The sequence below is a fragment of the Callorhinus ursinus genome, unplaced genomic scaffold, assembly GCF_003265705.2.
Source record: "Callorhinus ursinus isolate GAN/ISIS: 27379988/994484 unplaced genomic scaffold, GSC_fseal_2.0 scaffold13, whole genome shotgun sequence".
Taxonomy (NCBI): domain Eukaryota; kingdom Metazoa; phylum Chordata; class Mammalia; order Carnivora; family Otariidae; genus Callorhinus; species Callorhinus ursinus.
Genome location: NW_027397075.1, coordinates 12,493,490 through 12,519,894, shown reverse-complemented (window position 1 = coordinate 12,519,894; position 26,405 = coordinate 12,493,490). Strand labels below are relative to the sequence as shown.

Sequence of the window (26,405 nt, the reverse complement as noted above, 5' to 3'; positions counted from 1 at the left end):
GGCACTGTGCCTTTTATATGAACTACCTCTTTCAATCCTCTCAACAGTCCAGCTGAAGTTAAGTACAACATTTATCACGCCCAGAAGCTCGGAAAAGTTGAATGACTTACCCACTATCACATGGCTGGCCTTGAGCTTTTTCTGCAACGTTGGTACCGATGGGTTGGGGGAGGGGGCAGGAGTTGGCCCCCCACTGCCTTTTAGGAAATGGGCTTATCTAAGGCCCTCCTGGCTGGCTGGGGGTGGCTGAGGGGTGTATCTGAATGCCCCCATTTGAGGGAGAAGCTACTACTGGGGGAAATCAAAGCATGAAGGCAGGACAGGCTACACAATTTGTCTGACCCAGTGCAAAATGAAAATGTGAGGCCCTGTGTTCCAAAATGACTAAGAATTTCAGGAAAGTGATGGCAGAATATTCAGCCAAGCATAGGCCCTACTTAAGTACCAGGCTTGTGCAACTGCACCGGTGAATGTCCATGAAGTCACCTGATGAAGAGGCTCAGGGGCTCTTCTAAGGCCTGAGAAGCCAGCAGGGACATCCCCACCTCCAATGTCACCTCCCTCCCTCCCCCCCGACCCCCACCCCCAGCCCAGGAGTCTTAGCTCCATGCTGGCATCCAGAGCTCCAAAAGCTGAGCATTTCAGGTTCTCTAGAACTGGACTTCTGGGGGTCGGGTGAGTCCTGTGGGAGACTGTGTCCCGAACCTGAATGACCCAGCTGGCCCTTGGGTCTGTGCCTCCTGGATATTCTCAGCCCCAGCCACGTGGACAGGTAGGCTGGCTCATACTTGCCAGGCCCAGCACAGGACTCAGTTCTGACTCGAAGCTCTCCTTTCTCGCTGGAGCAGGGTGTGAGGAGCAGCCAGGGCTGCCTCCCAGAATAAACACCCCACCCATAGACAGCCCCAGCCCAGCAGGCCCAGCAAGCCAGCGCCAATGGGAGAGAGCTCACCAGGCCCCAGCTAAGGTTAATAAGTCACCCTGATCTCACTCTCTCCATCACTCCATCCTTGTTCCTGGGCCCCCACTCACAGTGGGTTGCAGGCTTCATTAATAACAATAGCTACTATTTGTTGCACTCTTTCTCCCCACCAGGCATTGGAAGCCCTCCTATGCCCTCTGCACTGAGGCTCCCATAAACCCATAATAGGCATGAGGATCACCATTTCAGAGATAGGGATACTAAGGCATAGAGAGATCCCATGGCTTGGCTAAGGTCAAGAGCTGGAGCTTGGGGTTTGCTGCCATTCATCCATCCTGGTTCCTGTTGTCTCTCCTACATCTACAATGTAGGTCACAAGGCTCACTTCTTTATGCTGTCTTGTATTATTTACTTTCAGCTCCTTGAATAGATTAAGGCTCTGGAAAGACAGGAACTGTGCTTACACTGCTGAGTTTCTCTGGACCCAGCATTGTGCGTTAATTGATGCGTCATTTACTAAGCATCTATATTGTGCAGGCTGTCCTCCTTGCAGTGTGCCTGTGTTTGAATGAGGGAGGTGCGTCTAGTCTGGGTAATGATAGGTGAGGGGTCCCCATCAGACCGAGAGATCTCCTTGAAGACATGGATGGGGTTGCCTAGCCCAGTGCACACAGTAGGCCCTCAATGAATGTTGATGAATAAACACACAATAAGAGCTTAATAAGCATCTGTTGAATGAATGGGAACCTAGGAGATGTTTAATAAATGTTTATTGTTGGGGCACCTGGGTGGCTCAGTCGTTAAGCATCTGCCTTCAGTTCAGGTCATGATCCCAGGGTCCTGGGATCGAGCTCCGCAGGAAGCCTGCTTCTCCCTCTCCTGCTCCCGCTGCTTGTGTTCCCTCTCTCTCTGTCAAAAAAAAAAAAAAAAAAAAGTCTAGGAGACCAGATTCAGCCCCCCAAATATATCTATCAGCAATTATCTTAGCTCAGGCTGCTATTACTAAATACCACAGACTGGGTAGCTTAAACAACACACATTAATTCTCACAGTTCTGGAGGCTGAAGTCCAAGTTCAAAGTGCTGGCAGATTCAGTTCCTGGTGAGGACTCTCTTCCTTGCTTGCGGATGGCTACCTTCTTGCTGCGTTCTCACATGGCCAGGGGGCAGGGGAAGCTCTGATCTCTCTTCCTCTTCTTATAAGGGCACCGAGCCCATCATGGAGACCCCACCCTCATGACCTCATTTAAACCTAATTACCTACCAAAGGCCCAATATACAAATAGTATCACATTGAGGAGGTGGTTAGGGCTTCAACATATGAAGCTGGGGGGACATAAACATTCATAACAGAAATATTTATGCAGCAATATTTATGAAGCATTTGCTATGTGACAGGCCCTGGGCAGGACCCTGCAGGGGGTGTGACAAAGCAGATAATGCTCTTGTGTCCTACTCTTTGGGGAACTTGGAAACTTACAGTCTAGTAGGGGAGACAGTCCATAACACAAGGGAGGGGAACAAGTACCAAAGTTTGGGTGCTCAGAGTAGGGATTCTTAGAGGGAGGAAACCCAGGGTAATGGTAGGGAGAAGGACATCCCTCCTTACCCACCTTTCACTAAGAAAGAGGAAGCCAAGCCTGACCTGACTGCTATAGCAGGTGCTGCCTCCCAGAAAAGCACAAACCAAAAAAACCCCTTCAGAACCTGGCGCTCTCGGATGTCCTGCACCCCCACGCCATAACTTATCTGATGCTCCAAGGAGATAGTAGGTTATAACACAAGATTTAGAATCAGATCAACTGAGACCACAATCTGGATTATGCCTCCCACTAGCTTCTAAGACCTTGGCCAAGTTACTTCTCTGTGCCTCAGTTTCCTTCTCTGTAAAATGGGAATAATAATAGGACTCACTCTCAGGGTTATTGTGAATATAATAAAAGTAAAGCATTTGGGGGTGCCTGGCTGGCTCAGTCAGTGGAGTATATGACTCTTGATCTTTAGGTGGTGAGTTCAAGCCCTAGGTTGGGCATGGAGCTTACTTTAAAAAAAAAAAAAAAGTATCTGGTATAGAGAAAGAACTGCTCTGCCTGAGAATTGGGGGTTTCCGGTTGGGTCAACTCCACCAAGATTATATAGTTCTTCACTCTTGCTGGATTTGCAAAAGCCAAATTTAGGGGTTTATCTGCAGCTAAGGGGACTCCATCTGGGTCCTAGAATGTGGACACCAGGTAGTGATGGCTAGTATGTGTTGAGAATGTACCTCATTTGGGCACCTCGGTGGCTCAGTTGGTTGAGCGACTGCCTTCGGCTCAGGTCATGATCCTGGAGTCCAGGGATCGAGTCCTGCATCGGGCTCTCTGCTCAGCGGGGAGTGTGCTTCTCCCTCTGACCCTCCCCCCTCTCATGTGCTCTCTCTCTCTCTCATTCTCGCTCTCGCAAATAAATAAATAAAATCTTAAAAAAAAAAAAAGAATGTACCTCATTTCGGGCACCTGGGTAGCTCAGTGGGTTAAGCGTCTAACTTCAGCTCAGGTCATGATCTCCAGGTCCTGGGATCAAGCACCTCCCCGCCCCTGTGCCTGGAGCCCCACCCCCAGGTAGAGTTCCCTGCTCAGCGGGAGTCTGCTTATCCCTCTCTCTCTGCCCCTCCCCCTGCTTGTGCTCCCTGTCTCTCGAATAAATAACATCTTTAAAAAAAAAAAGGAGATATTAGTCATCATCCCAAGGTGGGAATCCCAACTCAGAGTTCTCACTGGGAGCAAGCTGTTTGTCCGTGAAAACAAGTGTATGTAGAAAAACGATGAGAAAGGACCTCCAGGTGTAAAGGTTTTTTTCTTTTTAAGATTTTATTTATTTATTTGAGAGAGCGAGAATGAGAGAGAGAGAGAGCACATGAGAGGGGGGAGGGTCAGAGGGAGAAGCAGACTCCCCGCTGAGCAGGGAGCCCGATGTGGGACTCGATCCCGGGACTCCAGGATCATGACCTGAGCCGAAGGCAGTCGCTTAACCAACTGAGCCACCCAGGCGCCCCGAGGTGTAAAGGTTTCTTATGGTCAAGTGCCCCGCATGGCGCGGAGGTCGATGGATTTCCCTGGTCACTGGATTCAGGTCCGAACAGACTGTGAGACCCACGAAGGCAAGGACAGCTGAGGTTGTTCGCTCTTGTCTCCACTGCCGCACACTGCCTGGCATCCTGCCGGCACGCCATAAGCATTATTAACAGATAAAAAAGTAGCCCCTTGTGCACCGTTTTTCAATATACCTAGATTCCCCCACGGCTGAAGCCGGACCTGTTGAGGTTGAACGACGCTATGCCTCTGACTACAGGGCCGCGCTGTGGCCTGCATCGCCAAGATCCCAGGCGCCGGGAGGGGGCGCTCTGCGGCCCTCAGCCTCTGCCCCTCCCCACGCACCCAGCGGACCGGGAGAGTCGGCCCTTAACAGCCCCCTCCTGGAAGGTGCTAGGTCCCAAAGCTGGCCTGCCCCCAGGCCCATCTGCTGGCTAATGTTTAACCCGGTCTGGTCTCACTCCACATTATCCACAGGAGGGAAATCGGGGTGGGGTAGGGGCAGGGGAGGTCACCTCCAAATCGCTACTTTTCAGGCCTACAGGCCTTTCATGTATCACCCAACAATTCATGAGCACCTACTCTGTGTCTGTTCATGTAAGTCATGAGTACCTATTATGTGTCCATTCATGCAACCATTATAAGCATCAACTATGTATCCATTTGCCCAAAATACAATAAGCATCTACTGTGTGTTCATGTGACAATTTAAGAGCAGGAACTCTGTCCATTTATGCAAAAGTCACCAGCACCAACTATATGTACATTAGCTTAAAATGTAATGAGCACCTATCATGTGTCCATCGTGCACCATGTCTGGAGCACCTACTATGTGCCAAGAGCTGTGCCAGGAGCTGAGGATGCTGTGTGATCAAGACCTACCGGTCTCGGGCTCTAGCGGCGGTCAGCGGCATCAAATACACACATGAAGGCGAAATTACACCGGGAGTCAGGTGCCTCATCTACAAGAGGAGGCTTTTCCTCTCCTGGACTCCTCAAGGCTAGCTGTGAGGCGGCGGGGCTGGCGGCGGGACTGGCCAATAGCAGGAGGGCTGTTTTTGAACCAAGATTTGCCACCCGACAGCACAGCAACGAGAAGATAACCGGGCAGGGGCTCCAGACTGACCCAAACATAGACACACTCAAGAACGCGAGTCTGGGTTCAACATTAGGAGGGAAAAGACAGCTTAGGCGGGTGCGGGGCTTAAGCACTCGCCGGCATCCACTCCTTCCACCTCCTAACCGCGGGGTTCCGGCGAGACCAAGGACCCCCGCGGCGCTCAGGCTGGGGACGCAGGTTGTCCCAACTGCTGGGACCAAGACTGAGGCCGAGCGGAAGCCCGGACTGCTCCCAGCCGGACCTAGTCCTAATTCCACTGTGTGGGAAACTGAGGCCGAGGGCAAGGCGGGGACCAACCCGGCGTGGGACGGGAGGGAGGGTCTGATCCCGGCCTCGAACCCTGGCTTGCGCCTCCCCGAATCCGGAGCCGGGGCCTCTGCCTGCCGGGCGCTGCCCGCGCGTTCCTGGAACTGGGCTGGGCGGAGAAACCAGGGCCTGCGGAGAGGCATTCCTGCCGCCCTCCCCGCCGCCCGGGGCCGCGGGGGGCCTGGCCAAGGTGACCCCGCGGGAGGGAGGCGAGGGGCCCCCGCCCCCTCGGCCGCAGCGACCTCCTCCATCTTCCCGGTCCTCGGGGCTTTTCCTCTGGGCCCGCACGCCCTCCCTCCGGGCATCCGCGCGCCTGCCCCCTCCGCGGGCTTCCCCAAGGGCGGGACATCCCTACCCCCCCCGCCCCCGCCATCCCCAGGCCACCTCCGGGCCGTGTCCCAGCGCTGCCCTCGGGCCGGGGGCGGGGCGCGGCAGGGGGGGTACCCGAGGATGGGGCCGAGGAGGACGCGAGCCGCTCGGCCGCGGCCCGCGCCCCCTCCCTCCCGGTGCCCGCTCCCCGCGGCCCCGCTGCCCCACCGCCCTCTCTCTCTCCCCTCCCCCGGCCCAGCGCCGGCTCCCGGCCGCCCCCTCCCCCCGACGCGCACGCCCCGCCTGGCAGCTGGCGCCCCGGGCCTGGGGCCGCCGCGGCGAGAGGGGTTTGCTGGGAGGGCGGGCGCGAGGGAACCAGCGGGGGAGGGAGGAGGGAGCAAGGCCGCCCCCCGCGCCCCTCCTCCTCCCCCTCCTCCGAGGCTTGCCCGGCCCTCCTCCCGCCACCTCCCTCCTCCCTCCTCCCTCCCTCTCTAAGACATCCCCGCACGGCCCGGCCGCCGCGGCCACCTTCCCTGCCGGAGCTGCAGATGTGGCGGAGCGGCCGGGCGCCGGGCGGCCGTGCCAGGGGAGCCCGCGCCGCGTGAGCCTCGCGCCCCGGCCCCCGCCCGCCCCGGCCCCTCCCCCGCTCGCTCCCCCGCCGCCCCCCGACCGCCGGAGCCCGCAGCCGGGAGCCCGACCGCCCCCGCCGCCGAGGTAGGAAGCCCCGGGGCGTCGCGCCGTGGGGACGGGCATGGGCGGGCGGCGGGGGGGTGTTGGGCTGTCGCGCGGGGGCTGCGGGGGGCTGCGGGACCCGAGGGTCGCCTCCTCCTCCCGCGTCCGCGCCTCGCCCCGGGCCATTGTGAGCCCTCGCCGGGGCCCCTGCGCTCTCTCCCTCGCTAGCTTGGCTCGCGCGCTCCCTCCCTCGCCGGCTCCCCGGCCCCGTCCCTCCGTCTCTCCGTCTTTCTCCTCCCTCGTTCCCTCCCTCCGTCCGGAGGCCGGGCCGAGCCACGGCCGGGCCCAGGGCGGGAGCAAACTTCGGCGGGGAAGTTGGGCGGCCGCGGTTGGGGGCGCGCTGCGGGGTGAGAGGGGGGGCCCCCCGGATCCTGGGCACGAAGTTGTCTGGGGCAGCGGGGCAGCCACCCCTTCCCACGGCTGCGCCGGGGATGTTTCTAGGACGGGGTTTGAAAGGTGTCTCCTCCCTTGTCCCGGAAAGTCTCCCCACTGCTGCCCCTGGGTAGCCTGGGCCCTTCCTGGGCCGGGGGAAGGAGGCGTCCCTGGGGGTCAGGACAGGGGGTGCAGCCGCGTCAGGACTGGGAGCCGAGTCCTGTCTGGCACTTGTTCATCCTCCTCTGCTGCCTGGGTGGAAGCAGAAGAACCTGGCAAAGTGAAGAGAGCAGGGGTATCCAACAGCTTGAAGGAGGGTCTGGAGGGAGTGGGGGAGGGGGTGAGGCAGGTGCATCCCCAGGGAAGGAGAGGCCAAGGGAGGGAGATGCCAGCACCCTGCTTCCCTGCAGGCCCCTTGGAATGGGGTTGGAATCCAGGCTGGCACCTGGAGGCCTTGGCACACTGCCCTGGCCAGTGGGGTACTCAGGCCACAGCAGGGCAGCATGCTGCCTCTCCCTCTGTCCGGGAGGGCCCGCCTGGCCTGGCCACCCTGGGCCAGTGATGGTTGCAGGGATCCTGGCCCTGCCCTGGGGCCTGGGAAGCGGGAAGGGATCCTGGGAGGAGCCCTGGGCCCCCAGCCATCACAGCCCGGGATCTTGGCTCTGAAGGGAACGCTTGACACTGAGGGGGCAGCCAGGCCAGCCGGGGACCTGGCCAAGGCCTGGGCTCTGTGGCTCTTGGTCTAGGCCAGGGCCAGGGCCTGAGCTGTGGTCTTTAGAGGCAGCCTTCCTGAGGGGCTTACATCCTGGAGGGAAGGTGGGGCTTAGCTGAAGCTAGAGAACAGCAGGAGCCACCCTGCTCCCCCAGGGCCTTCCTCAGCTCCCAAGCTCAGGGAAGGGGAAGCTGGCCCCTTAGGTCTGCCCACCCACCCAATCCTCTCCAAGCCCCACTCCTGGTGCCACAGTACTACAGCTGTTCCAGCCCGGCCCACACATCTCTCCCCGTGACCTCGGAGCCTTCCCCCTCTGCTCCTCCTTCTCCCCTCTGGGCCTGGGCTGGGCCTCCCAGCTGGCCCTGGCCCACTCTGGGGGAGGGGCTGCACCTGGGGAGCCCTTCCCAGGACACCCCTTTCCAGGCTCCAGCCCAGCCCATTTTACAACCCACCCCCAGCTCTGCTGGGCCCTCTCTGCAACCATCCAGGCAGGAGGCAGTGCCAGGGGGTTGGGGCACAGTTTATGGGGGTTGAGGACCCCTTGGAAGCGGCCCTGTTTTCCTTAGCTCCTCACCCTCCCCCTCCTTTCCGGAGCTGCCATTAGCGCTGACCCTGTGACCCCCAGAGCCTGCCCGCCCTTCCCTGTCTGTGACCTTTGACCTTTGGTGTTAAATCCCTCCAGCTGGGGCTCTTCGGCCCCTGAGTGACCCTGGCCCGGGTCCCCTGGGGGGCCTCTCCCTGCTCCTGGCTCTCTACACAGGGACACCTGCCAGTCCCTCCCTCACTGATGGGGAGGGGGCGCCCCAGGAAGCCAGACAGTGAGTCACCCCACTTCCAGGCACCACTGCTTTTAGAGTCAGTGGCTTTGGGGGATTCGCGAGAGCCAGGCCACAGCCTTGAGGGTGAGTGGGAAAAGCCCCTGGCCTGGGAATCTGATATCCTGGATTTGAGTTTGGGCCAGGCCACCAACTCCCAGGGGCCCTTGAGCTAGCAACCCCCCCACCCCCACCACTTTCTGGGTCTAAGTTTCCTCATCCCTAAAACCACGAGGTCAGACAAGGTGAGCTTCCCGAGCTGGAGTCCATGAGAAGACTTGGTGGGGGGCACTGAGAAGTGGGGTCAGGCCAACAAAAGCCAACTCTCAATTATCCGTGGGTGGAGCCAGTATGAATAACTGGATGCCACAGACATCCAAAAACCTCATTTCAAACAATCGTGTGAACCGCGTCCCCCCAAAGCTTTTGTTGTTTCTAGAAAGCCAGCTGCAGAGGGATATAGCCACAGCAATGTCTTCTGCCCGGGCTCCTCTCGCTGGGAGTGCCCGCCGAGGGCCAGCTGCCCTGCAGGAAGACAAAGCTCTGTCAGGACCCCTCCTTGGGGCCTGTGAGGGGCCCCTGTACCCCTCCCGGCCCCACCTTGCAGCCCCCACACTCCCCTCTCCCCTCCTTCCCTGGCCTGGCCTTGGCCCCAGGCGGTGGGAGTGTCCTCTGCCACCTAATCCTCCCGGGGTCTGAACTGTGGTATAGAAGGAAGAATGTGTTTTCCTGACGACATTTTCCCATGTGCGTTTTCATCTACCCTGACTTGCCTGGAATCCGAATTTCCCACTTGGGCGAGGGGGTGGGGACGGGTGCTGGGCAGAGTTTGGGGCAATCCCAGGATGAGGGAGGGTGGCGACAGCTGTGGCTGGGGGACCAGATGTTGGGGCTGGCGTTTGGGGTGGGGCCCTGGTGCTGGGAGGCACACTAGGGTTTGGTGGGGGAGATGGCTGCCCTGGCTGTCCCCTCCGACACCGATGTCTCCCCAGGTTGTGTACCAGGGGAGGCTGTGGAGGCCCCTCACCCAAGCGGGGAGTTCAGCTTGCAGTGGAGAGGCCCTGAGCTGGGCAGAATAGGGGGAAGAGCCTTTTACGAGGCTGTAGAGAAGCCTCCCTCTATTCCGGGTTCTTACTGTAAATTTCACACAGATGATGGAGGCCAGAGGGTGACTGGTGGAAGGTGCCAGGTGGTCCCCCCTTCACTCAGAGGTGGGGAGCGCCCCTGGCTGGTGAGGGGAAGCTTAGGGCCAGCCAGAAAGAGGCAGCTCTCACTTGCCTGAGTTGGTTCCCTTGTAAAAGGGCCACAGAGGTAGGCGGCCCAGCCATGTGTCAGGGCATTACCTCTCTGAGATGGGATACCCGGTCTTTCTGGGTCTTTCCCCAGCCTGCCACCCAACCCGGGTGTGGAGGTCCACAGCTTGTGCAAAGCCCGTGGTACACATCTGCCCCAGCGACCCCTGGTGAATCCCGATTCAGATTCAGGTGTGGCTAGGGGTGGGGATTCAGCATTTTCCACCTCTACATGCTTTGCTGAACAGCCAGGGTTGAAGCTTTGATGCTGGGACAGGAAAGGATGTGCTGCTGGGGGTTCCTGTGTAGGGGCGGCCCCAAGTAGGTAGACCCTGGTTTCTCTCTGGGGCGGCCCCAACTCAGCCCTGCAAACCCCTGCTGCACTCCAACTAATAACAATACCAGCTGAGGTCCCTAGGGAGGCAGGGATGGAGTTGCTGATGGGGTCAGGGGATGGAGCAGCATGGGAGGAAGAACTCCCTGAAAAAATCAGCGCCTTTCAGTGGCCCCAGGAAGTTGGCAGGTGTGGACATCTGTCACCTGAATTGCCCCATCAACCCAATGAGGAAGATCCATTGATCACTGACAAATGAAGAAACTAAAGCTTGGGATGAAACAGGGCCAGTGGGCATCTGGGCCCAAGGTCCTGGGTCTGCTCTGGCTGGTCTGGGAGGTGGTATCTGATGGTCAGTTTCCCAGCCTGGGATAGGAAGGGATCCTGTTCTTGAGGGGAACCCAAGCAGGCCCCAAACCCCCACCCTTTTCCTGACACTGATCCTACTGGCCTGACCTCCAGACTGCTCCATGGAGGTGAGGCCTGGCCCAGGTCTGCAGGGATCCCTGGCCCTTCTTCTCATTCTAGCTTTGGTGCTATGGGACCCTCCCAGGGGAGCCCTGGGGGCCTCTACACAGCTGGTCCCCAGGGAGCCCTGGAGCCTGACCTGCTATCCTGGCTAGGATGCTTCTCTCCAAGCTCCCTCAGGCTGGGCAGGGTAGAGGCCTTGGCTCTGGGCATCTTGAGGGGCGGGCACTCTGGCCTTCCTTTCCTCCTCCCCCTCCCAGATGGGATGGAGGTTTCTGGTTAACTGGTGGTCAGGCTGGGAGGAGCTTGGGGGGCACGGAGATGTGAAGTGATTCCAGCATTGGGATGTGTGTGTGTGGGGGGTACTTTCCATCAGCTCCAGCTGCCCCCAGTGGGGGATGGGCAGAGGGACTGAGAATCTTCCAGTGCCATGACTGGGGGTCTGGGGAGAGGCTGGGGCTTCCTCAGGCCCTTTGTCTTCAATGCCTGAGAAGCCAGGTAGCACCCACCACAGGGGGAGCCCCGTTATGCAGCGTGCGACATGTGTGTGCACACGTACTCCTGCCTTGGCAGATGGCTGCCTGGGGAGGGGACTGACCCAGCTCCCGGCCCCCTCCTCCAGTCATGGCCAAGGGCGGGTGGGAGGCTCCAGAGGCCCCAGGAGACTGCTGAGCTGCCTGAGTCAGCCCTGGGAAAACAATCCTGCCCAGCTGACAGAGGGTCTTGTCTCCTTTGCACAAATGCACTCACAGGCTGGTGCCCCACTGGGACCCTGGGAGTCAGAAGGCTGCTGGTGGGGGCTGCTGGTGGGGGGGGACTGAAGCTCAGAGATTTGAGGGGTTGGCCTGGGGTCACTTGGGGTCAGGGAGGGACAGAGGGGGACCGGAGCCTAAGGCTGCCTGGCCCTGGCCCCTGAAATGTCAGTTCAACCTGGGATTCCCCTCAGCTCTACTCCTGTCTGCCCCCCTCCCTGCTCTGCCCCCCCACCCACTGCAGGGGCATGAGGGCATGACGTGGGGGCAGCTGCGTCCGGAGGAAGCCTCTCTCCCTCCCTTCTCCCCATCGTCCATCTGGGTCTGGCTGGCAAGTCCTAGCCTGCCTGAGCCATTTCTCCCCTGGGCTACTCCCTCCTGCATCCAGAGCCCCCCAACCCCCATCCCCACACTTTCAGGCTGACTGCCCCTGAGCTTCGATGTCCCCCTCCCTGCTAGGCTGTGGGGCCCTCCATTGTCCTGACTGTTCTAAAGCTCCCCCCACCCCAGTACTGCTGGCTGTCTACCTGCCAGCCCCACCCTCTTTCAGGCCAGGCCCGCAGCACCACCTCAGGACACCTAGCGCTCACCCTGCTGGGTCCTAGGGACCTCGAGCCCCAAGGACCTGGAGCAGGCCAGGCCTGGCAGGGTGCTACCCAGTGGGTGTTTCCTTTTGGGTTTGGAGACTGCCCCCAGGTTCTAGACTTGCTTTGCTGCCAGATGGGACAAGCAGGGGACAGGCGGGGGTGGCAGGGAAGAGGGGCTGTGGGCAGGGGGTAGGGAGGGTAGGGGTGTGGGGCTGGAGTCCAGAGTTCATTGCAGAGCCCCTGCTGGGCCTGGTCCCAGGCTGTTCTGGGGTGGGCTCTGTGCCAGTGCTGAGTGGGAGTGGCAGGAGAGAAGCTGGGGGAACTGGGCCCTACCAGTCATCCCAACTGAACCAGGGCAATGCTGGCCACCTCATCCTGGTCCAGGTCTGCTCCCGGGTCCTTTGCCCTGGACAGGGAGGAAGAGGCCTCTGTGTCAAGGCCCAGTCCCTGCCTCTCACCTTGACCTTGGGCAAGCCACTTCCTTCTTTGGGCCTCAGCCCCTCCATCCCTACCCCCTCCCCCTGCTGGTGGGCACCACAGATAGATCCATTCATTCAACAGACATTCACTGAGTGCCAGGTGTTTGGGAAAAGCAAAGGGCAGGTGTGATGGTGCTGTTCAAGGACTGGTTAGGGTGCTCAAGCTCCAGGTTACTTTAGGCCAGCCTTCTCCTTTCCTGGATGGGGAAACTGAGGCCCAGAGCTTTGCCCACATCAGATTGGGGCAGGCCGGTTTTCTGGCTCTGAGCCCCCAGCTCTTTGCATCACTGCCCAGTTCACGATGGCGGAAGGAGTTAGCTCAGCGTGGGGGCCGTGGGAAATAGTGCAGTGGTCCGCTGCAGGAGGCCTTCTCCAGCTCTAGGACTCCCGAGGCTCTGAATGCCAGGTGCCAGAGTAAGTGCTGGGGCCAAAGGTCAGGGGGCAGTGCATATGACACTCTGTGTGCAGGGCCAGGAATCCAGGGTATGTTCAAGAGCTGGTGACATGATGGCATTAGTGAGGACTTGGACCCTGGGTGATCGTGGCAGCTAGGAACACTTCCCTCAGCAGCATGGGGACAGTAGCAGGTCCTCTGCTCAGCTGTCAGGCACCTGCTGCAAGAGTCTGAGGCTGGAGAGGGTGAATCAGGGAAGACTTGGTGCAGGAAGGGGTAGGAGGGGAGTGGCAGCTGGAGGAGAATAGGGGAATGTGGAAGGTTGTGCAGCAGGGTGGGGCACCCAAGAGGTGAGCATCAGGCTCATGGGAGAAAGGGAATCCTGAGAAAGGAGGTGCTGCAGGGGAGAGCTTGAGGACAGGAGCCTCTGTGCAGGACCGGAAGAGGGTGCTTTCTGTGTAGAGCGCCCCACGACTCCCCGGTGCCCTCCAGGTCCTGGTCCAGCCTCCCTCTCGGGCCTCCTCCTCTCCTGAGTGACAGGCAGGTTTGCTGAAGGTCAGCCAGAGCCACCCCAGGCCTCTACAGCATTGGGCCCAGAAAGAGTGTGGGCTTTGGAACGTGGCAGTGAACCCCAGATGTGCTACTTACAAGCTCTGTGACCTTGGCAGGTGACTGAACCTCTCTAAGCCTCAATCTCCCCTTCTGGAAAATGGAGAGACTAGCACCTAATTTGCTGGGGGTGGGGGGGGGACATGAGAATGAATGGAGATGGTGAGCGGGAGGCAGACTGGCCTGTCTGGCCTGCAGAACAAGTTAGGACCTGATGCCCCAACACTTCACCCCATGTCCCAACTGCTTGGGAGCAGCCCTCTGCTCCCCACCCCCCCCCTGCTGCTCTTGTTCCCCCACCGAGGTCCAGGTGCCTTTCATCCTCATTCATCTGTGGGCCCCCAGGACGGAGTGGGGTGGAGGGCCTGGTGTTGGAATGCATAACTGAGTGATGGGGTAAACGAGGCAGAGGGAGGGAAGGGCCAAAGTCCAGAGCCCGCCTTGGCCGCCTCTGCTTGGAGTTGGCAGGTGCTGTTCTGTGGCCTGGTGCTCGTCCTGGGCTGGTGGGAGGGGAGGGCCATGGGCAAGAGCCCCCGGGACTCAGGACATATTCATCGGGTTGTCTTACAGCCTGACTTGGCTGGGAAAGGGCAGCGTTTCCTTCCCTCTGGGGCCTGGGCCTCATCCCTGCTGCTCCTCATAACTCCTGGGTCCCAGGCCTGCTGCCGGTCACGTGCTGTGCCCTGTGTGTATGGTGTTTGACCACAAGTGGGACACATATGCATTGCCTCTACGTCGGGGTGCCGTGGGTGCCCGCCCATGTCCTGCAGGACACTGGCCATGGCCTTTGCTGGCCCCAGGTAGTTCTGGCGGAGTGCCCAGCCCTGCCTGTCTGCCCTGAGGGGCAGTGCTGCCTGGCAGGGCCTGGACTGCTCCCGCCGAGGGCTCAGTGGGTGTGTGGCCCTGTCTGGCTCCCCCGAACCCCATGCCAGATCCTCCCAGGGATTTGGGCGGCCTGGGCCGGGCCCTTCCCTTCCCAGTCCGAGGGCGGGTGTGGGGGCTGCTTGGCGGGCTCGCCTCTGGCTGAGGCCCAGGTGCAGGCAGTGCTTAAAGCCCCACGCACCACCTCCCCCCCCACCCCCGCCAGCAAGCTGGGCAGACAGGAAAATACCAGACATAGTTGTGCAAAGGTGGCTGCAGGCAGGCAGGCAGTAGGGGGTGGAGGCCGTTGAGATGGGGGCCTAGAAGCCACTGGGCCTAAGGGAGTCCTCTGTGCCAGGCCGGCCCCTGCAGCTGGACAGGCATGCATGTCTGTGTGAGTGTGCATGTTCATGTGTGGGCTGGGCCCATGTGTGAGTTGCTCCTCCCTACCTGGTGTCATTGGGGAAGCCAGGACTGGTGAGGGGTGTGGGCGTGGGGGTGGGGGAGCCAGCTGTGGGCCTTCCAGCTTCAGCACTGCTGAAGTATCTGGGTGACCTTGGCAAGCTAAGTTATTGCATGGGGCACCCCCAGCCCAGGGCCAGGAACAAGAATTCTCGGAGCTACGTCTCCTGCGTGCCAGGCACTGGGCCAGGCTCTCCCTATGGGATGTCCCCAATCCCCACCTTGCCCTGTGAGCTGGCACCTTACTGTGGTACCTATGTTTCTGACTAAGGCTCCTAGGGGGCAGCAGGGCCCCATCTGAGGCCCCACAGCCAGAGGCGAGAGCACAGGGGACTGGGGCCAACTAGCCTGGCTCTGGGTAGTGCCATCTAAACATGCCCAAGTGGAGGTTCCTGGCACACACCCTTCTTCAAGTGCTGCCCAGCTGAGGGCTTTCCATTGGACCCCATGGCTGAGGGCTTTCCATTGGACCCCATGGCTGATGGCAGAGAGCTCAGCCCTGGTTGGGTCACCTGGGGCACTTGCCCTCCACCTGGGTGGGGTCTGCCTCCCCCCCCCCCCCAGGGGGACCTGGGGAGGCCCGGGAGGCTGGCTGAGGGCCCATCTTGGGATGGGGGCAGGGCCTGCCTGCAGAGTGAGAGGTTCCCAGGGAAGAACCCCTTGGTCTTACAGGAAGTATGCTGGCCCTGGCCCCTCTCCTGGGACCTGCTGGGCGAGGCCTCAGGATAAACCCCTCCCCTGGGTCCCGGGAGGAGCCCTGCTCCTTCCAGGGTTGCTCAGAGCCTCCAGGGCCTCCCTCCTTTTCTTTGAGCAGTTGGGCTCTAGAAGGTGGCTATGGTCAGCTGTGGCCACTTCCCAGGACAGCTGATGCCTGAGGCTCTGTGAGGGGCACCAGCTTAGTTGTTTAGTTGCACCTTACAATGAAGGCCAGGTGCGCTCAGGTGAGGGTGAGACAGTGGTGTCTGTGGATGCCATGGGGAGGCTCAGTCCTCCCATCCAGCTGTCCTCACAGCTCCAGACTAGCCAAAGCTGGACGTATTGGTGATGGTGACAGTTAATTCAACAAGTTTGACCAAGTACCTACTATGGGCCCAGCATTGTTTTAGTTGCTGAACATTACATAATAATGGGAAGCATTAAGAAATCACTGGATGTGTGCATCACCACCCAAAGCCCAGTGAGGAGTTCTTATTACTATTAGGATCATCCCATTTTAGAGGTGAGGACAATGAGACAGGGAGGTGATCTGCCCTAAGTCACATGGGCAGGAAGTGACAGAACCAAGCTGGAGACCCAGGTGGTCTGACCTGTACTTGGACCCCTGCACTGCTGCCTGCTCAGGAAGGAGGGCGCTGAGAGGATGGGGTCTGCCCCTGCCTGCAGCCCCTGCCGCTGGCTGCCAGGAGGGTGGAGCTCTTGGCCAGAGCAGGGAGGGAGCCGGAGCAGTTCCCAGGAATGTGGGGCCGTTTGCTTTGGCAGCATATCTGCCCTCGGCTCTCCAAGCCTCCCTGTGCCCCCCCCACAAGCTGGCCCCTCCAGCGCCCACCCACTGCCTGCTGCCCCTCCTAGGCTCTGTACCTAGCTCCCACAAACCCCTGGGCAGGGAGGGGGTGCCAAGCGGGAGCCCTTTTTCCTGCCCCTCCCCCCATCCTTGGGCAAAGGAGGGGCTGATAGCGAACTTGGCTTCTGGACTCACCTGGGCTTGAAATCCAGTTCTGCCACAGACAAGCTGTGTGACCTTGGACAGGTCACTTAATCTCCCTGAGCTTCAGTTGTGACATCTGTAAAATGGGGGTGGCCAGCACCTGCCTTAATAGGTGGCTGTTGGTCCTGTTGTCATGTAATATTCACCTGAGGCTTCCAGCCAGCTGGCTCCCCGCCCCAGCGCTCAGTTTCCCCATCCATGAGAACTGCATGTTGATAGCCATGATCCCGGTCACCAAACACCCTGGCACCCACAGAGCACAGGGGAGGCTGGGGGCTTACTTCCTCTTTCCATGCGATACCAAGAAAGCCACTGGACTTTTGAGAGGTGCATTTTGGACCCTTGTCCCCAGGTTCTAGGCTAGATGGGCCATGGCTGACCAAAGGGCAGTTTCAGGACCACAGGGGCAATAAGGGGTGTCCCTTACATGGCCCAATGCTGCTGTGGGGTGGGCAGGGAGAAGCCCCCATCTTACAGAGAACCCTGTCCTCTCTGCTTCTGGCCAGGAGTCCCTTAGTGCTTCTCAGGGTGCGTATGCCTAGCTGTCCCCCTCCACCTACGCAGGCTGCCCTTCAAGCTCCGGGCCAGCCGGCTGACCTCCCCCAAGCAGGGAAGGAGCGGCTTTATCCAGAGCGGAGTCCAGCCCACTCCCGTGAGTCTGGTGAGCTCGAGCCTCAGTTTCCCCATGTTTACGACAGGGGCAACGACGGCCTCTACTCCCAGTAGGGGTTTTAGAGGGTTCGGAGAATTCCTGGACAGCTGGTGCCTGGCACACGGTAGGTGTTGGACTCATGCTGAACACCCCCCGCCCCCGCCCCCGGGATGTGTCCCACCCCACGCCACAGCGCCCCCGCGGAGTCCGTGCGCGGTCCGGGCCTCGGTTTCCCCCGCCCCCCGCGCTCGCCCCGCCCGCCGCGGGTGGGCTTGGCCGCCAGGTAGGCCGGGCCGGGCGGGGGCGCTCTCCGGGCGCTGCAGCTGGGGGCCGTCTGCGCGCGGCGGGGCGGGCGCACAATAGCGGCCATTGTCTGGGCCCTGCCGGCGGGGCGGGCGCGGCGGGCGGGGGCCGGGCCCCGGGGTGGGGGCACGGGGGGGGAGCTAGCGCGGCCCACCCTCGGGGTGACCCCCGTCCCCCAGGGACGCCGGCCGGGGTCCCGCGCCCGCCCCGCCGCCCCGGTGGTCCCCGCGCCGCCCCGCTTCCTCCCGCTCCCCGGGCTCTAATTAGTTCCTTTCGCAGCTGGAGCAGCGGCGCGGCGCCCGGCAGCGCGACCACCTCGGCGCCGCCTCCCCGCCCGCCTGCGGCGAGGGGGTCGCGCCCGACCGCCGCCCAGCCGCGGGCTCCGCCGCCGGTTCGGTTCCGAAGCTCGCCTGCCCCCTCGGAGCCGTGCGCGTCACCCTTCGGAGCGGCCCTGGCCTCCTCTGGGAAATGCGACGCCCGAGTGTCCCCCTCCCGCCCGCCCCAGCTCGCCTGGGTGTCAGGAGCGTCGAATCGGGTGCCGGCGTGGCTGGCCTCCGCAAGTTCCAGGGCCTGCCGCTTTCCCCTCTGGGCCTCCGAAGCCCAGGCGAGTGCCACCCTGGCTGTCGCCTTCCCGGACCCTTCACCCGGCCCCTGAACAAGGGGAACAAAGAGCAGAGCCCCGCTTCAGAAATGGCCTCTGCAAGCTGGGGGGTGGGGAGTGGAAGGAGACACCTTGAAGTTGGCCAAGGTCAGGACAGGAGAGAGGTCATGGGGTCTTTCCCCTGGTGTGGGGCCACCTTCGGGAGGACAATTCTGGGTGGGGCCAGCCTGGGGTTGGGGGATGCTGAGAGCTTTTGGGGTGGCTTCTTCTTCCTTTGGGGGGGGCCTGGGCCTCTGGACTGTGTTCTGGGTTCTTCCATCAGAATGAATCCCTGCCTCCCTGGGCAGAACCCAGTGACAGGAAGTGTGTGGGGGGGGGCGCTGGGCCTGCTGATTAAGGAGGGTGCTGGAGTCCCTACTCCCACCTGGGTACTGTGCCTGCCCTGTCCCACGAAACAGGCTCCTCTCGCGGGGCCTTCCTAGTTGCATGTTGAGGCATGTCTGCTGCAGGTCTTCAGCACAAGGTGACCCAGGGTCTAGGGCTCCTCCCTGGACCCCATCTGGCCTGGGGTGGAGGAGAGTAGGGCAGATGCCAAAGAATGTTACCTGGACAGGGTTGCCAATCAAAGTGTCAGTTTGAATTCCCAGTTCCCAGACCATCCTGGCCGCACTGTGCCCTTGTCTGGAAGGTCTGGTTGGGGGTGGGGGATGGAGGCTGTGGGGAGGCCTGTGGCCCTAGGCCAGCTGAAGGACCAGGCCACCAGCCCTTCCTGGCTCCTGAATTCTTAATCAGCATAAATATTTACTTCCTTCCTCTCCTCCTAGGCTCCCAGCACAGAGGAGCTTCAGGGAGGTTGGACTGGGCCTGTGTCTAAAAATAAACAGGTGGAGGGACAGGCAGACAGACAGACATAACTGGGGGAGGGGGGTGAGGCAGAGGGCAGCTCCCTGCCCAGCCAGAGGGAGAGTGGAAGGGGCCCAGGTCCATCCATCACTGTCACCCACCCACCTGCCTGCCTTGGGTCTGGAACTCCTAAAGGGCAGGGTGGCAGCCTGATCCCACTTGCATCACTGGGAGCCCCTGGCCCATGCGTGGCCTGGGAGGCAAATCCAAACAGATCTGACTGCTCCCACCTGATGCAATTTAACTGGGACAAGTCAGGTCACAGACTGGGTCCCACGACCAAGTGTAGCTGCCCCTCCTTGGGCTCCGATATTTAGCCATGTGCTGGTAGGGTCTTGGGATGTCCTCGAAGCAGAGGGTCCTAACTGAGGTAGGGGACTGCCTTGTTCCCTGTGTGCTTGAGGGTCTTGGCAGAAGGGGAGCTTGTCAGGGGAGATGGATGGGCCAGGACTTGGGACCAGAGAAAATTGTTTATAATGTTGCTGAGGTGCATGGCCTGGAAAAAAGATGAGTGGGGACATAAGGGCTGTCTTCCTCCTTCCGGCTCCATGAAGCAGCTCTGCATACATGGGAGGCATGTGCATGTGCACACACACACACGCATGCACAGCTGAGATGTATGATCATTTACCATGTGGTGGTTACAGGGGTGTTCTGTTTTAAATTATGAAAACGTGGATTTGGTGAATGACATGGAGTATCTAATGGTGTTGGCTTGTTTAGCGGGTAGATTTTCAGGGTGTAATCATCTCAATTAGCAAATGCAAGGATACACTTCGACCACACGTGGAAAGGTTGCCCTTGGAAAAAGTCTGAGTTTGGAATAGAGAGTTGACCTTGCTCTTGGGTCATTTGAATGTGAAGAAACTCACACCATTGAGAGGTTTTAAGGAACCATGAAAATACCAGCATGAGAACTTGTAATAAAAGAATATCATCACCAGTGGAAAAAAAAACGATGTATACATATATTTCATTAACCACCAGACAGAGCTGGTCCACTTCCCTCCAACCCTGTCCCTGGCCGGCCTGGCTGGGCCACAGTCTCCAGCTGCCCCCTGGTGGCAGCCCAGACCCCTCTGGCTCCCCGGGCCTATGGGCACCTCTTTTCTGGACCTCACCTGGGAGGCAAGGCATCCTGCCCGCACCCCCATCCCTTGGGCCAGGCTCTGCACAGCTCTCCTGAGGCAAGGTCTCAGCCTCCTTCCCTTGTAGGTGACCACAGCTGCCTGGGAGGCCCCACACAGCGAGCCCTTGACGATCAGTAGCTGAGAACCACTAATAGCTAGACACTCATTGCTCTTATGGTCTGGTTCTGGGTCCTCAGGCTCAAACCAGGCATGTGATCCTGAGCATGACTTTCCACTTGGTCAGAAATGACCTTTGGGACCTGGCTGACCAGTTCCAGGGAGACCTGGCTTTGAAGTTGGTAGCTCTGCCACTTCTTAGCTCTGTGACCTGAGGCAGTGTCTCTAAAACTCAGTTTCATGGCAAAATGGACTCTCTGAGCTTTGCCTCCAGAAAAGACTTGAGGGTAGTGGATGTGGAAACTCTTAGTAGGTGTTTGGCGCTCCTCATGAGACCCAGGGCCAGAGCCAGAGGGTCCCCCTTCCCAAGAAGACAGCGCTTACGCTGCCGCACATCCACGCCTCCCTCCCCTGGCGGCTTCCGTGGGTGCAGCCTGAGAAGCCTGAAGTCACAGTGTCACAGCACAGCTCCTGTCCTCCCCCAGGTTCCTGCCTGAATACCAGCTTGGGAGCTCCCCACTGCCTGCAGCCACCTCCGACCAGCCCCTCATCACCATGCACTCCTTGGACGAGCCGCTCGACCTGAAGCTGAGCATCACCAAGCTCCGGGCGGCGAGAGAAAAGCGGGAGAGGACGCTGAGTGTGGTCCGGCACCGGGCTCTGCACAGGGACCTCGGCCTGGTGGATGACAGCCCCACCCCGGGCTCTCCAGGCTCCCCGCCCTCAGGTACAGCGCCCCCAGGCAGGGTGGGGGTGGGTGTCTCGGGCCCTGATGGAGCCGTGGCAATGGGAAGAACGTCCAAGGTGTGTCCCCCAGGATGTAAGCAGGCCCGTTGCAGCTTGCAGCTTAGAGCTAGAGCTCTGTCCATTTATCCTCCCAGCAGTTTGTCTCTGGAGGTGACATTGTCCCTGGGGGGAGGCAACTGACCTGCCCCGTTCATGAAGCTGGCCCAGCAGAGCCAGGATTCAAACTAGGCCTTGGGGAGGACATGGAGGCACTGGTAAGGGGGAGCAGGGGATTCACAAGCAGTGACCGAGGCCCTGTGACCCAACTCCTGGGCTTTGAGGCAGAGTGGCTGGTCAGTCAGGTCCGTGCAGACTGGGGACTGAGCCCAGCAAGTGCCTCTCAGCAGGTGCTTGGGGCTCAGGACTTCCACTCTGCCTCCTCTGGACCCTGAAAACCAGACCCACCATGTCTGAGCTAGAAGGCTCTGGAAGCAGCCCAGCCCAAACCCCTCCTGTTACAGAAGGGCACAGCGAGGCAGGAAGGGCCCAGGAAAAGTCAGAAAGATCCCTACCTGCCAGGGTGACAGCAAGCCAGGAGCCTGGCTTCAAGTTCCTGTTCAGTGGGTACTTTCCACTTCCTGTCCCACCTAACGGCTGAGCTCTCATGGTGGCAAAGGTCCCATTTGTCACTTGTGCAGGCTGCTGCTCAGATGCTTGGGGTCCCAGGGTGGTCTGGGGGTGTGGCTGTTATCTGCTTTCAGGATTTGGAGGACTCCCAGCTCCAGCACCCCTTAATAGTGCTTCTCCCTTAGGCTTCCTGCTGAACCCCAAGTTCCCCGAGAAGGTAGAGGGACGCTTTTCGGCGGCCCCCCTGGTGGACCTCAGCTTGTCACCGCCGTCCGGGCTGGATTCCCCCAATGGCAGCAGCTCGCTGTCCCCTGAGCGCCAGGGCAACGGGGACCTGCCTGCGGTGCCCACTGCCCCGGTAAGGAGGGAGTGTGGGTTCTGGAAAAGTGGTCTATTGGTTTCCTGGAAAAGACCATAAACTGGGTGGCTTAGAACAACAGAAATGTATTATTCTGTCACAGTTCTGGAAGCGAAAGTCTGAAGTCAAGGTATTGATGGGGCTGTGCTCCCTCCGAAGGCTCTGGGCAAGAATCTTTCCTTGCTTCTTTCCAGCTTCTGGTGGCTCCCGGCGTCCCCTGCCTCGTAGCAGTGTCATTCCAATCTCTGTCCCTCGTGCCACCTTGCCTTCCTGCGTCTGTTGTGTGTCTCTGAGTTCAAATCTCCCTTTCTCTTATGAAGACATCCGTCACCGGATTTAGTTCTCCCCAACCCCGTATGACCTTTTTTTTTTTTTTTGAGAGGGAGAGAGAGAGCAGGGGTGGGGGCAGAGGGAGAGGCGGCTTTTTTTTTTTTTAATTTATTTATTTGACAGAGAGAGACACAGCGAGAGAGGGAACACAAGCAGGGGGAGTGGGAGAGGGAGAAGCAGGCTTCCCGCCGAGCAGGGAGCCCGATGTGGGGCTCGATCCCAGGACCCTGGGATCATGACCTGAGCCGAAGGCAGACGCTTAACGACTGAGCCACCCAGGCGCCCGGGAGAGAATCTTAAAAGCAGGCTCTATGCCCAGTGTGGAGCCGAAGCTGGGTTTGATCTCACGACCCTGAGATCATGACCTGAGCTGAAATCAAGAGTCAGACACTTAGCCGACTGAGCCACGCAGGCACTCCCAGTATGACTTCTTCTTAACTTGATTGCATGTGCAGAGACTGTATTGCCAACTAGGGTCATACCCACAGGTACAAGGGGTTGGGACTGGGACAACTCAACCTGCCACAGGAGACAGAGGGGATGTAGGCCTCCTGGCCCAGCTGGGAGCACTGACCCGCTCTGCCTTTCCCCTGTCCCCCAGGACTTCCAGCCACTGCGCTATCTAGATGGCGTCCCCAGTTCCTTCCAGTTCTTCCTGCCTCTGGGCTCCGGGGGGGCCCTGCACCTGCCTGCTTCCTCCTTCCTCACCGCCCCCAAGGACAAGTGCCTCTCATCAGAGCTCCCCCTGCCCAAACAGCTGGTGTGTCGCTGGGCCAAGGTGAGTGGGGGGCCAGGAACAGGGGGGCCAGGGCCGGGGTGGATGGCCCCATGCAGACTCAGAATCCTCCCTGGCCCCACAGTGTAACCAGCTCTTCGAGCTCCTGCAAGACCTGGTGGATCATGTCAACGACTACCATGTCAAGCCTGAGAAGGACGCAGGGTACTGCTGTCACTGGGAGGGCTGTGCCCGCCATGGCCGAGGCTTCAATGCCAGGTGAGGGAGGGCGAGGGGGGGGGGCTGGGGGGGGGCGGGAGGGGGCTCGGGTGTCTGGCGAGCTGTGTCAAGCTCCCCTGTGCCCTCCCTGGAGCAGGTACAAGATGCTCATCCACATCCGCACACACACCAACGAGAAGCCACACCGCTGCCCCACCTGCAGCAAGAGCTTCTCTCGCCTGGAGAATCTGAAGATCCACAACCGCTCGCACACAGGTGAGCAGCTGGCCGGGGGGCTGAGCGGCAGAGAGGTGAGGGACGCGTCCCTTCTCGAGTGCCACTTCTGGGGGGCGGCCCTCAGTATCCACTCTTGGAGCACGGACACATCTCCCTGTATGGCATCAGCACCGTCGTCATGTGATCGACCGACAGATGCCGCCCGTGAGGCGCGCGCTCGCTTCTCACTGTGCTCCGGCACATGGTGGGGCCAGCTCTGGTGACGGAGTCACATACCTAATTTTAAATTTCCTAACTGCAAAAAAAAAAAAAAAAAAAAAAAATCCAAATTGCCACACAATTTGGAATAGGTGAACTGAATTGTAATGAAATATTTTCTTGAATCCAGTATATTAAAAAGGGATCAGTGAGACACTGGAATTAATTTTGTGCGAAGTCTGGAATCAGTCTGGGGAGTATCTTTCCCCTCACTCGCAGCACATGTCAGTGTGGGCCAGCCACACTTCAAAGGCGCACCGAGAGTGGCTACCAGACATTTAGTCAGTCTGGAGGCATTTTGCTGCGCCAGGACCAAATACAGCGCAGCGGGCATTCCTGCAGTGCTCACTGCGGGCCACCTCCCAGCAGGGGCTTCCCGGAAATATGTAAGCAGATCTGTGGTCCTGCCTTTTGAAGTGGTCGCTGTCATCCCCAATCTGGAGCACACGAGTGAGGCCAGAGGCACACAGCCAGGCCAGAGCAGAGCTGGGGGTGACCGAGTGGGCTTCTCAGTGGCTATGCCCTGCTGTCCCCACCTGGGATCAGATCCTGTGCCGGGTGCTGGGAACACCACCCCCACATCGTGGTCCGTGATCTCAGGGGGATCTTCGTCCAGGGTGAGGGGCCTGGGGTGGCCCGGGGTGGGGCTGGGACTAGGAGCCCGGGCTGCGGAGAGGCCCCTCATGCCCCGCTCCGCCCCGCAGGTGAGAAGCCCTATGTCTGCCCCTACGAGGGCTGCAGCAAGCGCTACTCCAACTCGAGCGACCGCTTCAAGCACACGCGCACCCACTATGTAGACAAGCCCTACTACTGCAAGATGCCCGGCTGCCACAAGCGCTACACGGACCCCAGCTCGCTGCGCAAGCACATCAAGGCCCACGGCCACTTCGTGTCTCATGAGCAGCAAGAGCTCCTGCAACTGCGCCCACCCCCCAAACCACCGCTGCCCACCCCTGACGGCGGCCCCTATGTCAGCGGAGCCCAGATCATCATCCCCAACCCTGCTGCCCTTTTTGGAGGCCCCGGCCTGCCTGGCCTGCCCCTGCCCCTGGCCCCTGGCCCCCTTGACCTCAGTGCCCTGGCCTGTGGCAATGGCGGGGGCGGTGGGGGAGCGGGGGCAATGGGCCCCGGGCTGCCGGGCCCCGTCTTGCCCCTCAATCTGGCCAAGAACCCACTGCTGCCCTCACCCTTTGGGGCTGGTGGACTGGGCCTGCCTGTGGTCTCCCTCCTCGCTGGCTCCGCTGGCGGCAAGGCTGAGGGGGAGAAGGGGCGTGGGGCAGTGCCAGCCAGGTCTCTGGGCATGGAGGGCCGCAAGACGCCCCTGGAGAGAACTGAGAACAGCCGCTCCCGGCCAAGCCCTGACGGACTCCCCCTGCTGCCGGGCACCGTGCTGGACCTGTCCACGGGTGTCAACTCAGCAGCCAGCAGCCCAGAGGCACTCGCTCCTGGTTGGGTGGTCATCCCACCGGGCTCCGTGCTGCTCAAGCCAGCCGTGGTGAACTGAACCTGCCTGCAGGACGGCTACCCGCAGCCCAGCTAGCAGCTCCCAGCCCTGCCCCTGACGAACGGAAACTCTTCTGCGAAATAGCAATAATGTCCTCCTGCCCCTGGGGCCTGCCCTGTGTCCCCCAGGCGGACCCAGCCCCAGACAAGCTGGGCAGCAAGGATGGTGCTAGAAGGTCATTGGTGGTGTCCCAGGCTCTGGAGGGGGAGCTGGTCCTGCCAGCCAGGGAGAGCCGTGCTCCTGGGTGCTGAGGCCTCACTCACCTCTGGCCCTCCCCCTGCCCTGTCCTCCACCTAGCCCCCTGTGCCTCCCTCAACCAGTCGCCAGCCTGGGTAGGGCGCCCTCCCTCCCTGCCTTGCCCACCTGCCAGCCATGTCCCCGTCCTGCCTAGCCTCTCTGGGCCCCTACTCTGGGGGCTTCTTGGACCCCTTTCCCTCTGGCCCACCCTCCAGAGGGAGAGCAAGACAGACGCAGGCAAAGCCACAGGAAGAAGCCACCTTATCCCTATGACAAGGTGCCTCCAAACTCAAGAGAGGGAGGCCCGCTCTGCCAGCTGCCCCCCCTGCCACTAGCCCGTCCAAAAACAGCCAGCACTACCTGAGGGTCAGCCCCCTCTCTGGGCCGGATGCTCTCCCAAGTGAGGGGACTGTGACCACTCACCTGCCCCTTCGCTGCTGGGCCTTCTCCCTCTATTTTCAGGGAGCCCTGGGAGTGTGGGCAGTGGAGCCCTGAGTGAGGAGGGGAGATGCCAGGACCCTGGGCCCTCACTTGGTTCAGGGAACAGGTGGGGCAGGGCCTGGCCTGGGGCGGTGCCACTGCACAAGGGACTGTGGTGGCTTGCAGGGTGTCAGGAGGTGGGAGGCTGGCTGGGGACAACCCCAGGCTGGGACACAGCTCCCATTCTGGGGGTGCCAAGTCACAGCCAGCACACAGGGGAGGGAGGGCTCCAGGCCAGTGCTGGGCATGGGAGCTTTCCAGAGGCCATGGACTGAAAGCCCTGGGCTTGGGGGTTGAAGCAAACAACGATGGCCATGGAAGGGCCCAAGCCCTCTCCCTGGGAAGGGGAAGCTGGAGGAAGGAGCCTGGGTTTACGACACGGCTGTCTGCTTTGGTTTTCTCTGCTGAGCCTGTCCTCGAGCGTCCCGACCCCTGCCCGCCACCTCCCCCGTGGCACGGGCCGGAATAAGCTAAGGATGCCGGTGTCCACGTGCCCCACCACCCACTGCCCGGTTCCACCAGGCCCTGGGACCACAGCATTATGCTTCCCCTCACCCTGAGCCCTCACTGTTCCCTCCCTGGAGGTGGCCCGGTGCCATCTGGGAGGTGCTGGCCCCCGCAGTCGGGACTCCTGGCGCCTTGGCCACACGACCAAGCACTCCATTTCCCCTGCTGTAGAACAGGGAGCTGCAGGCCAGCAGTGGGGT

General features: G+C 60.4%; 1 protein-coding gene across 1 annotated transcript; it reads left to right on the top strand.

Moving 5' to 3' along the window:
• Positions 1-6,066: 6,066 nt before the first annotated feature.
• GLIS2 (GLIS family zinc finger 2) lies at positions 6,067-24,981 on the top strand. Its single transcript, XM_073899590.1, has 7 exons — positions 6,067-6,441; positions 20,493-20,734; positions 21,546-21,718; positions 22,650-22,826; positions 22,909-23,042; positions 23,140-23,258; positions 24,182-24,981. Exons 2-7 carry the CDS (start codon positions 20,563-20,565, stop codon positions 24,979-24,981), a joined length of 1,575 nt encoding a protein of 524 aa, XP_073755691.1. The 5' UTR covers positions 6,067-6,441; positions 20,493-20,562.
• The last annotated feature ends 1,424 nt before the right edge of the window (positions 24,982-26,405 follow it).

Coding starts and splice junctions, on each gene's coding strand:
- GLIS2 (XM_073899590.1), top strand. CDS start 20,563: ATGCACTCCTTGGACGAGCCGCTCGACCTGAAGCTGAGCATCACCAAG. Junction 20,735..21,545: donor TCCAGGCTCCCCGCCCTCAG/GTACAGCGCCCC, acceptor CTTCTCCCTTAG/GCTTCCTGCTGAACCCCAAG. Junction 23,259..24,181: donor CCACAACCGCTCGCACACAG/GTGAGCAGCTGG, acceptor TCCGCCCCGCAG/GTGAGAAGCCCTATGTCTGC.